The sequence below is a fragment of the Harmonia axyridis genome, chromosome 1 (genome assembly GCF_914767665.1).
Source record: "Harmonia axyridis chromosome 1, icHarAxyr1.1, whole genome shotgun sequence".
In the NCBI taxonomy this organism is placed as follows: Eukaryota; Metazoa; Arthropoda; class Insecta; order Coleoptera; family Coccinellidae; genus Harmonia; species Harmonia axyridis.
The window spans coordinates 10349292-10361171 of NC_059501.1; the positions used below are offsets into that span (position 1 = coordinate 10349292).

At 34.7% G+C, this 11880-nt stretch overlaps 2 protein-coding genes and 1 long non-coding RNA gene across 3 annotated transcripts in view; 2 read left to right on the plus strand and 1 right to left on the minus strand.

Annotated features, from left to right (window-relative positions):
- LOC123688990 (sodium/potassium-transporting ATPase subunit alpha-like) overlaps nt 1–6573 on the plus strand; it is a 34675-nt gene extending 28102 nt beyond the window's left edge. Inside the window, exons 8-15 of the mRNA XM_045627770.1 lie at nt 921–1144; nt 2216–2596; nt 3010–3271; nt 4786–5058; nt 5129–5374; nt 5638–5826; nt 5928–6042; nt 6208–6573. Of these exons, the coding sequence (XP_045483726.1) occupies nt 921–1144; nt 2216–2596; nt 3010–3271; nt 4786–5058; nt 5129–5374; nt 5638–5826; nt 5928–6042; nt 6208–6319 (1802 nt within the window). The 3' untranslated portion in view covers nt 6320–6573. The remainder of the gene's footprint in view (nt 1–920; nt 1145–2215; nt 2597–3009; nt 3272–4785; nt 5059–5128; nt 5375–5637; nt 5827–5927; nt 6043–6207) is intronic.
- LOC123688989 (cytochrome c oxidase assembly factor 5) lies at nt 6496–7603 on the minus strand. Its single transcript, XM_045627769.1, has 4 exons — nt 7544–7603; nt 7377–7487; nt 7199–7300; nt 6496–6620 (listed from the first exon to the last, which is right to left on the minus strand). Exons 2-4 carry the CDS (start codon nt 7482–7484, stop codon nt 6579–6581), a joined length of 252 nt encoding a protein of 83 aa, XP_045483725.1. The 5' UTR covers nt 7485–7487; nt 7544–7603; the 3' UTR covers nt 6496–6578.
- Nucleotide 7604: 1 nt separating this feature from the next.
- On the plus strand, nt 7605–8890 carry LOC123688991. Its single transcript, XR_006750143.1, has 3 exons — nt 7605–8022; nt 8246–8387; nt 8712–8890. It is a non-coding gene; the product is annotated as an uncharacterized LOC123688991 (long non-coding RNA).
- Nucleotides 8891–11880: the final 2990 nt, after the last annotated feature.

Below are 11880 nucleotides of genomic sequence, written 5' to 3' on the forward strand. Positions count from 1 at the left end.
AAGTGGCGTGACGTCACACACTAGACTATGAAGTTATTCTTCCAAGCGCAACTTCAAAGTCCCATAACTTTTTCATTTCTTGAGATATTTCAATGATTCTTCCACATTCTTGTTTCATTTTACTTAATTTTTTAAAATTAATCCTCAACAAAAAAATGAAAACTAGTCCATTCAGTACCACCAGAAATTGAACAGTTGATCGATAAGTCTAGTCGAGCAAGAATGGTCGAGCGTTATGGTATAGAAAGATATCACATATGGCAGTATTTAAACCCTAAAGTACACCTTGGCCTCCAAGATCACCTAATCTCTTCTATTATCTGAGGCAAGATCACCTTATCTCTTCTATTGAACATATCTGGGGCAAAATTACTAACAATATATTTTGTTTACAGCGCCAGCGCCTCCCACAGAAATTATAATTCCTTTCTCAGTTGTTTTTCTAATAAGTTTTCTACTGGGTTCAAGCTCAAATTAATAATTCTTCAAATCTGAATAATGAACTATGAACATTTGTTTATTCCAGAAATCTAGGGATATTTGTTCGCATTACTGTAACCAACGCTATGCTATCAGTTCACGAAGATATCGATCTCACATTCTAATTGCAATTCCAAATTGTATGTTTGAATTTCTTCCTCTTGAATTCCATAGTTCATCGAAATCAAACTTAAAATTCAAGGCGAGAGAATATTTTGAAGTTGATTTTATGGTTTAAAATAGGAAAAAATTATCAGTTGGGCAACAATGTTGTCAAGGTGACTATTAAGATGTACAGACTACACTCATTTAATCAATCAAATAGGTACTGCATAGTATTTTTATCGTCCATTATATTCTCCAATAATGGCAGCTAGTAGCTGAATAATTTTTGCTTTTTAGATCAAAGAATGAATTAAATTTGGGTTTGTTTCCTTCAGCGTTCAACCTTCTCATGAGATGCGCCACCCTTTGCAATAGAGCGGAATTCGTTAATGGTCAGGATGGTGAACCTATAGCTTCGAGGACTGTTAGAGGTGACGCATCTGAGGAAGCCATATTGAAGTTCGTGGAGCTTTCTCATATTCATGGGTCACCAACGGAGTTCAGGAAGAAGCACCGAAAGCTCTTGGAAATACCATTCAGTTCAACTACCAAGTATCAGGTAAACTACGCTGTTGTTCTCCTAGAGTTTGTTGAGAAAATATTTGGAGGTTAGGTAAACTCATGAAAAAGATTTTTTTACCAAATTTAGTGAAAATATTTGACTTCTACGTTTGAAATAGCAGAATCGATTAGTAATGCTCCATTTGATATATGTTTGATTTACTACAGAGTTCAACTTTCCTAAACAACAGATTTATAAAGTCCACCACCGTTGCAGTTATACAACTGCCTACTACTTAGTTTGCTCTTTTTCTTAAATGAAAATTTCATAGTTATATGTTTCAAATTGTAAATGCATCTATAGTTCTTTGATATTTCAATGCCTACTTGACAGTGTTCAAGACTAAACAGTCCAATATGTTACTACTACGTATCTGTAAATAAGACTACAATACTTGACAGTTGCAGAAGAGAACCATATGGTATTACTCCCTAATCAGAGCTTCAAAGTCCCGATCTTAGGTTGAAGAGTACATGATTTCAACTTTTAAATCAATCGATAATATTATGAGAAATTTGTTTTGTTATTGAACCAAGAAATAAGCCAACAATACATAAGTCGATAATATTAAAACGATCCAAAAAACTAAACAAAATATGTTGAAATCTGCGGTGGTTTTATTTTTATTTCTTGTTGAATATACATGAAATCAAAAGCATTTAACATGTTTACTGAGTTTTCAGTACTCATTACCCAATTTCCTCTTCTTCTAAAATGAAAATTTCATAGTTAGATGTTGGTACTCAATTGTAAATATATACATCTACAGTTTTCTTATATTTCAATATTCACTTGACAGTGCTGAAGACTCAACAATCCAATATGGTACCACTGCAGCGTCATATGAGACTGCACTACTTAACATTTCTGAAGAGTACCATATGGTAATACTTTTCCATCAAGAGTTTGATATCCCAATCTTCGGTTCAGTTTAGTTCAAACTCTAGACCAAGCGATTGTATTTCGCAAAATTAGTGCTGTTATCGAACCAATTAATAAACCAAAAATAATAATAATCAATAATAGAAAATATGCTGAATTCTAAAGTGATCTGATCTTTTTTTCCAGTTAAGCATCCACGAAATGGAAGGCAGATGCCTCATAGCAATGAAAGGTGCACCAGAAAGAATTCTGGCAAGATGCTCCAAGATATTCATCGACGGAACTACAAAAGATATGACCGACGAATACAGAATGAGGTGCGAAGAGGCCTGTGTGAAACTAGCGGAAAAAGGAGAACGTGTCTTGGGTTTCTGCGATCTTCTGTTGGAGGAAAAATTCACAACGGACTTCAAGTTTTGCGCTGAGCCCGCCAACTTTCCAAGAAAAAACCTACGCTTTGTGGGATTGATGGCCCTCAGAGATCCCCCTAGACCGCAAGTACCTGAAGCTGTGAATAGGTGTAGGATGGCCGGAATAAGGGTTATCATGGTTACCGGCGATCATCCTGTAATTACATTTCCTTTATCTCTTTCGAATGATATATACAGGATGTTCTTGTATTAGAGGTTCAAATAAAAATGACAGATTCCTTGGATCATTAAAAAAAATGAACATGGGCCCTCAAACGCTTTGTTTTGATCAAAAAAAAATTAATCTTGCGTTTTTTATCAGTGAGTCGATTTCAGTCGTTCGATACCATTGTCGGATCAAAATTCGAAAATTATATACAAAATGGTAAAACTCCTGAAAATACGTTAAAAAATTTTGTGATATCGAAATATTAGCAGACTCAAGTGTAGCATTTCAAATATTACCATTTTTAGCAATAAAATAAATTTTGATGAACACTTATTCCCGGTAGTTTTTTAGAGTAGTATTGTGAAATCAAATATTTAATATTGTTCTCTTTCAAATTACAGATTACTGCGAAAGCCATAGCAAAAGAAGTGGGAATCATCAAAAGCAAGGAATCACTGGATGTGTTAAATGTTGGAGTGGTGGAAACAATTCCTCCACAACTCAAAGATACTGCAATAGTTATTCATGGTACGGCGCTGAGGGATATGACGAACCAAGAATTGGACCACATCTTACGCCACTTTCAGGAAATTGTATTTGCCAGAACTTCCCCCACGCAGAAGCTACAGATCGTTGAGGGTTTTCAAAGATTGAAAAAGATCGGTGAGTTTTTTTTTCAAAATAACTTTCCTCAAGTTATTATGTTGGGTCAAGGCACAGAGATTGAACCTTAAAATAAGTGAGATAATTTGCTTGACAATCACTTAATACCTATCAATAATCCAATATTGACACTGCCAATCAAAAAAATGTATACAGCATGGGCGCCCGCAGAGGGGGGCCAGGGGGGGCCATGGCCCCCCCTGAGATTTTGATTGTATCATTTTTCAGCACAACACCCTCAATATAACTTTCTCAATCCAAAGGGCAAGGAAAAAAGGAAAGTAATGGATTCACAACAATTTTCCGGTTTTCAATGACAATCATGGACGCCTTATCGTTTTTCAATAATTTTCATTTTGCCCCCCCTGAGAAAAATTTCTGCGGGCGCCCATGGTATACAGTTTCGCAAAGTGTTATCAACCAATTTCAATGATGAGCCCTCTCTCATGGGATTTCGGTTTTATTCCGGGACCATTGATGGAATCATCAATATCCCAACTCTATGATCCCTGACGTATGGCAGGGATCATGGGTGATGGGTGTATATACACCTCATCACCTCCATAGGTAGTGACTTTTCCGTAGAACGGTAGAGTTCAATCATCAGTACCTATGGCAACTGAGTGATACCTGCCATATACACCCTCAACTACATAGCCGAGGAGTATTTGCCTCAGAACGATTGGTTTTATGTTCCTAAAGGTGTCCCAAGATGTGGCGTTCTGCCAAGAATTGCGCAGCGTGCGGCGCCATCTCTCAAGCTAGCAAAGAGTTACCACACCATAAACTATTTGGCTAGGTGTCACTCTTCTGTGAGTGCCAGTAAAAAGTGGCATTGGAAACAAGGGTATAAATTTATAAAAAGGGAATCGAGGCTAACATCCACTTAGATTTCTAGGGGGTGGAAAAGAATATTACAGGCCATCAATCATACAATGAGAACTCAGAAATAAGGGATCTCTCTGGAGGAATACCACCAGACTTGCGCAAGCGGAAGGATTCGAGGAATATACTCATTCGTACATGAAGAAACCAATGCAGAGAGTAATCGAGCTACGAATTGTTAATAGGACTGCTGATAATGCCGGTATAGGCGTATGATTTGCAGTGGTGAATCAGACATCGAAAACATTGAGCACATGCTGTACAAATCTCCTGAACAAGTCAGTCTAAAAACCACACTTGTGGTCAAGAGCTAGTTCAAAACCCTTACAAAGTTATCTTACAACCTTGTATTCAAGATTTTCCAATATAATTGGCGATATCTTTGTTAAATGTTCAATCAAGGTATAGAACAATTTATCAAACTTGCCGCAGTTCTGAAAAGATGTTTTTTACCCAAACGGCTAATCTTATGTCATCATCAGAGCTCAATCTCCTCAAGTTCACCGGAATAAATGTACTGCTTTCCACAATACAGATATCGTCATTCGAAAGTCTTGGTTAACGTTGTTGTTTAAGCAACTCAAGCGAGGTGGGTTCAAAATTCACTCGAATTTCTTTTCATTTTTCAGTTGCAGTAACTGGAGATGGTGTAAACGATTCTCCCGCTCTAAAGAAAGCTGACATAGGTATCGCCATGGGCATCAGCGGTTCGGAGGTGTCCAAGCAATCCGCTGATATGATCCTCCTGGATGATAACTTTGCCTCTATAATAACAGGGGTGGAGGAAGGTCGAAGGATTTTTGACAATTTGAAGAAGTCCATCGCTTACACGCTTGCTTCAAATGTTCCCGAAATTTTACCGTTCTTAGCATTCGTTATTCTCAACATTCCACTACCGTTAGGTGAGTTTTTATACGACAAAGCAAATACAATTTGCCGCCTTCGTTGACTTCTTCGATTGGATTATTTTAGGTGTCATGGCCATCCTCTGCATAGATCTTCTTACCGATATGTTACCAGCTATAAGTTTAGCTTATGAAGACGCAGAAAGTGACATTATGTCTCGACCGCCTCGAGATCCAGAAGAAGATAAATTGGTCACGCCAAAATTGTACTTCCTCGCTTATGGTCATATTGGAATGGTGGAGGCTGCTTGTGGATTCTTCGTTTACTTCATGATAATGGCGGAGCATGGATTCAGGCCAGCAGATCTCTTCAGTAAGTACAGGGCCGGCCACCTTTGTTTGTTCATAAAACGATGCAGGTTACTACAGTTCCACATTACCTGTAGGTGATTTATAAAATAATTCACAAGATTGCACCCCTCCAAACAAAATTCAAAAAACCTAGCTGTTTCCCGAAAAAAATTAACTTGCAGAAATATTCAACTGCTTTGGGGGCCAAAACTGTATCTTCAACCTACAATGGAAAAAATTAGGCCTTATTTTCTAATCTGTTGTTTTTTCTTTCAATCACTCTAGATCTAAGGGAGGAATGGGATTCTTCACATATAAATGATCTTATGGATTCTTATGGTCAAGAATGGTCTTTTGAAAGCAGGAAAACACTACAATATACATGTTATACAGCTTTCATGATCTCGGTGGTAGTAACCCAATGGGCGGATCTTTTGGTGTGCAAAACTAGGATAAACTCAATAGTTGAGCAAGGTGAATCAATTTATTTATCACATTATTTTCCTGTTTTATGTGCTATACTTTCGTTACTAGCTTTTCTGCATGGTGAAAGGTAATATTTCTTCTGTTCACAGGTATGGGTAATGTTATACTGAACGTCAGTCTGGTAGTGGAAACAGTTGTTGCATGTATGTTATCCTATATGCCATTAATGAATTACTTGAAATTTTACCCTGTTATGTTGAGATGGTAAGTATCAAAAACGACGACTTAGATCAAAAGAACTTAATAACGAATTTTAAATAAAATGTCAATGATATTCCCAATATCTAGTTTCAATTAAGATTAATTCGAATAAAAAGCATAAATTTAATATGTTCCATCGATATTTAATAATATGATATTACTTTTTAGGTGGTTATACTGTATACCATTTGCCATTTTCATTGTTATATTTGATGAATTCAGAAAATGGCGCATGAGAAGGAATCCCACTGGATACTTCCATCAAACCACATATTACTGAGAAATTTAGTAGAGAATTCAATTTAAAACTATGGAATTGTGTGTTTTATTACATATATAGATGCAGCTGGAAGAAAAACGTGAAATGAAAAGCTTAAGCAATGATAAACTTCAGATATCACAACTACAAATAGAAACATCACAGAAGCAAATGAATATTTTATATCAAATAGAAACTATGGACAAAAATGAATATTTATTCACAGGATAACAAATTACTAGTATGTTTATATTACAATAAAACTATAAAATTAACTGTTTCAATAACCTCTTCTACCTCTAAATCTCTGGCGAGCATCCAACTGCAAAGATAAATCAATTAATTACTAACTAAATCAATTATCCACATAATAATTCAAGCTATGAGAGAAAACCTGCACATTAATAGTTTCTACATCACTAGGTAAACTAGGTTTTTACAACTACAGTTTTATAGTTAAAAAATCAACCCTGCTCAAGATTGTATTTTTCAACAAATAAAACACCACATTTATTGTGGTGACTGTGAATCACATAACTTTTTCCTCAACTTCAACAGCGTCTTTTTGGTACACTATAAATGTTAAACTGTGAATCTCGCAAACTCCATACAGTTATAGAGATCATTCTAATCAAATATCGTAACAAAGTTTATTCTGATTGAGAGACATTTCATTTAAGAATATTATTCAGGCTATCAGATATTATAGTGTATAATATTCATGGATTTTAACTAATTCCACATCATTTCAAGTGATATAAAAAGCATAGTTGATCGAAACTAACTTAATATTTTGTATTATAGCTCCTAATTTGTGCTCTCTCTTGTTTTATTTGTAGGCATAAAAATAAATCACATATCATGAATATAATGTGAATTTTAATTTCTATATATACGTACCAGTGACCTCTTGCATTCAAAAAAAGAATATCTCAATGCCTGACATTCTGCCGGTACACTGCCGTCAGTAGCTTTTAAGCATTCTCTAGGAGTTTTCCTGTACTATAAAAAAAAACCTTGAGATTTTTAAATACCAGAGAATCAATGGAAATATTGGATGTAAATCGACAATATATACCTTTTGGCAACATTCGCTTTCCAAAAGACACATTTTCAAATCAGCTCGAAGTCCAGCACAAGCGGATTTATCCGCCAATTTCTCGTTCTCTTCAGCATATCGCATCATTTTCTGAAATTATCATTGAATTGTCACATATTCCTCAGATATGTAATAATAATACTTACGAAAAATTATTTTTGGGTAAATTATCTGGACTTCCAATAATAACAAAAAATGACAACTAGCATAGAGTAAGTATATATAGAGGAGAAACTGAGGTACTAAACTCTGAAACAGTAATTTAGTTCCACCAACACCTTCCAGAGACCGCTCGCATCGCTGATTTTCTGTTTACCTCGAGAATTATTTACTTAACCTCAAAAATTTTCAGTTGATCCGTCGAACCTTATTTTTGGTAAGAGATTTATTATGTCGCAGTCAACTTTGAAATCCAACAAATATTGTGTTCCTAACTGTGGAGATATGTATAGTAAACGTCATCGTTTTCGAATGAAGAGAAGCAGCCAACAATTTTCAAACTTTGGCTCGAAAAAGTTAGTTATCCATTGCTCAACTCTAAAACTCCTCAACAAATTTGTAAGAAGTGAAATTAGATAGCCTTAAAGGAATTTGACAACTGCTATTCCTGAATTATTTCTTCCTGGTGAGTTAAATTTTGTTATATTTTCTTCTGTGTAAAAGTTAAACGATAAGCGATTAAGTATAGTCCTCAAGGAGAAGTGCTAACCGTAGACGAATGTTTCGGCTGTCCATAAATATTATCTTTGTTTAAAAACTTACCCTCAATAGTAGTTTTGCATATGTATATATAAATATATATGATTGGCAAGAAAATTATTATTTACTTTTCTATTTATATTTCACAGGATCTTCAAATCAAGGGGAAGATGGAGAAGTTCATGACACTGAAGGAATACATCTCCAAAGTGATGTTGAGAGGGAAGTATCAACAGAGACTTTGAAGAATTTTAAGCACCCTCAGAAAACTTCAATAATATATAGAAAAAGGTTAACTGAAAATGAACGTTATCTATCAAAATGTCTGATTGATCAGAGTAGAAAACTGAGAATTATCCAAAAAAAGTTTCATCATACAAAGAGCGGCTAAAAAATGTAGAGAAACTTAATTCATCAGCAAATTTCAGTAGACTGATGAATTATGTTTCTCCAACAGCTTTTAATCGGGCACACTTTTGGAAGTAGTTGTGAGTTCCAACATTTTAAACAAATGGTATATTAAAGTTTTCAATTCTGATTGAGTCAATTAAGAACTATTTATTGCAATAAATTTGATGAAAATATAAGTACTTATGAATGTTTTGCTTCCTACAGATATCGAGGACAACAATTAATTGACACTAGAGGCTGTGGGCACTGCAGAGCTGATGATTTTTATGGATAAGCTGTTTGATAGCCTGAATATGCAATTGTGAAGGACACATTAAAAATTTGGCATACTAGAAATATTTAAAAAAATGTAAAATTTTAAATAGATGATTTTTTTATATGAATTTGTGTTTTCTCTGAACTTAAGCCTCTATTCTTGTCAAATATATTGGATGTGAAAGAACTCGTACAGGAATATAATGGTAATATAGCTCATTCAAAAAGAAATGCTTATTACCTTATTTTCGTACGTTGTTTATTTTCACATTCAAAATCTTGAATTGAATTGAAATATTTTCAATACAAAGCATTTCAAATTTTCGCGCGCTCATTTTATAATTTCACAAACAACCGCAAGAGGTCGCTGAAAGCAGTGTTAATTTTATCATGAGAGTTTCCATTCTATACATACTTGTTCTATGACAACTAGTTTGAGGTTAAATCTAAGATGTCATTTCAGTCAAAACACAGAAAAATTCTGTAATCTTATCAGTATCAAAGAAAAGTGTTGTTTTAAAATACATTTTCATAATTTACCAATGTATATTTGATATCATTTATTCAGACGCTTCTACACCGTATTCTTCTGTTCTTGAAATTTACATGGATATACCAGTATCATAAATTCAGTAGAATAACGTAGTACAATTATGCAACCCAACTTACTACATGGAAGATATAATGTTTCCTATTTAGAGGAGGTATTATTTCTGAGCCTAGAGTAGATTTAGACAAACCATTACCCTTCAAATACTCAACATTTTCACATTAAAACTTATTTTTTTATAAATTTTCAATATTTCTACAAATTAACTATCGGTCTATACCAGTAGTTCAGATTAAGAGTGATAAACATATTTCTTACTTTTTATTACTTTGAGGACAGTTCGAATACAGAAATAGTTATTTATGCAACAAGTGCAATAAACAATTTTGCACGTGTAGGAAAATAAAGAGCGCAACTTGAATACTTTATTATTAATATCGATTTGCATTGAAACAGGAACTAATACGTTACGAACAATTTAACTCAAACTTTATTTTTACCCTCAATGTTGAAAGTGAATGAACAATTGGTGACAGCACGCTGAAGTAGAATGACAGATGAGTGCAATAAAAACTTTATTGCACTAGTGCAATAAAGAACTTCTTTTTCCACTAAATATAGTTCAATAAAGTTTTGCTTTTTGCATGAATGTAGAAAAAGATCATTAAAATTGTAGGTAACTAGATTAAGATAGGTAATTTCCAATGAGTAGCATAATAATGATGAACGGAACATGAAATCATTGAATATTAGGAAATATATTCAAATTAATATGAATTATACTTCCAGTGGAGGCTCTTAAAAGTGGGGACAGCGACAGGTGAAACTTTTACCGTCTGTTTTGTGATTATAATCACTGGCGGTATATCATTTAACTTAATTGACGTCCTCAACAATATAAGAATAGCATGGATGAATCTCCTGAAAGAGTGGGTGCGTCACAGTATTAGGATACCAATGGTACTAAATTTTATTTTTGAGCGCTCATTCCCAATTCTTCGCGATATCTGTATTTTTCGAATTATCATCCGACATTGGTCTCAAACGATAAGGTTCGATTCGCTAATGACGAATCCGTTGTCAAATTAGATTATGTATGTCCTTCTAGTCCTAAACTCGGGTGAAACAACCTGAAAACGTTAAATTTTTAGGGTGTTGAAATTGTCATTTCACATCACCACCGAGAATCCCAATTACGTTGGTTTTAGGGTCATGGTCATTCGTAATTTTTATCGATATTCTTTCTTCTTGGATTTTCTATGGTTTTGTTCAATTATCATGATTTTTCGCACGAGACAATTCTAAAATTACAAACACTATGACGGACTAATAGAGCAATATGTTCGGTGAATTCATACGTTCGAAAATCGCTCTCTCAAGATCATGATGATATGGGGAAAAAACTCCTCGAAAACATTGAAATCGATAGCAGTTGCTCTCTTCACCCCTTTTAAATGTATCGATTTCCTCAATAAATGTTCTTTCAACGCACGGACAATACATCCACTTTCAATTAATTCTTTCAATCGAGTATGAAACGATTATTGATTCATTGAGTATTCCATTACATGACAAATAACTTATTTCACAACGACGAAGGAAACTAAGGAAAACTCAGTTATTGAATTGAAGTTGTGAACAAGTGTCGAAAAGGAAAAAAAAGTTTCATTTCAGGACCAACTAGGGTAGGATAATGATAATCATTAGGAGAGATCACTAGACGTTGAATATTTACTGTTCCCATCATTATATTTCCAATATTCTATTTTTTCAAATTGAATTCCTGGAAAGAAAAACGTATAGATTGATAACTCAACTTATTATAAATTATTCATGGCAGAATTATCATAAGCAAGTCGCGGGCATTAGGAAAAATCGATATCGCGTCATAATTTTTCAGATAATCACGAACCCACTCACATTAACTGGGTTAATGCCCGTTCACATGCACCCTAAATTACCGATAAACGGCCATTCGAAAAATTCTGAAAGATCACTGAGAGGAGAATATCTTGTTTTATTTGAATTTATGACGCAAATCTGCCGCACCCGCTAAGCGCAAAGCGACATTCAGCGCGCATCGAAGTTGTTCTGCTATTTGTGCGAATTTTAGTTCGGTTGCCGCTTCTGTAGATTGACGCATTGCGGCTAAACTTCGCCCAATCAGCATGCGACAATAGAGCGACGTACGTAGTAAACATGCCCCACCCGAAGCAGAAGTCTACGCCGCGATTTATAGATCTCGAAAATATTCGAACATCTTGGTCGTTTTTCGTTCTTTTTGGACTAGAATCTTCTATTCAACATTTTCTGATCTTTTTCTATTGGAATCATGGCAGAATCTAATGCATTTTTGCCTTTTTCTCGATCTAGGATTTGAATTGGCGTAGGAATAATTACTTGTCTGTGGTGTAGTTTCTCTGCTTTGGCGGTAGCGTTTCGCATGGCAGCGTCATAGCAGCACTTATGCGAGCTGTAACTCGGTTACTTCGGCTATCGACGTTACTGATCCGAATGTTAGATGTCTACAGACAGAGTGGTTACAACAATCAATGAAACAAATTATAA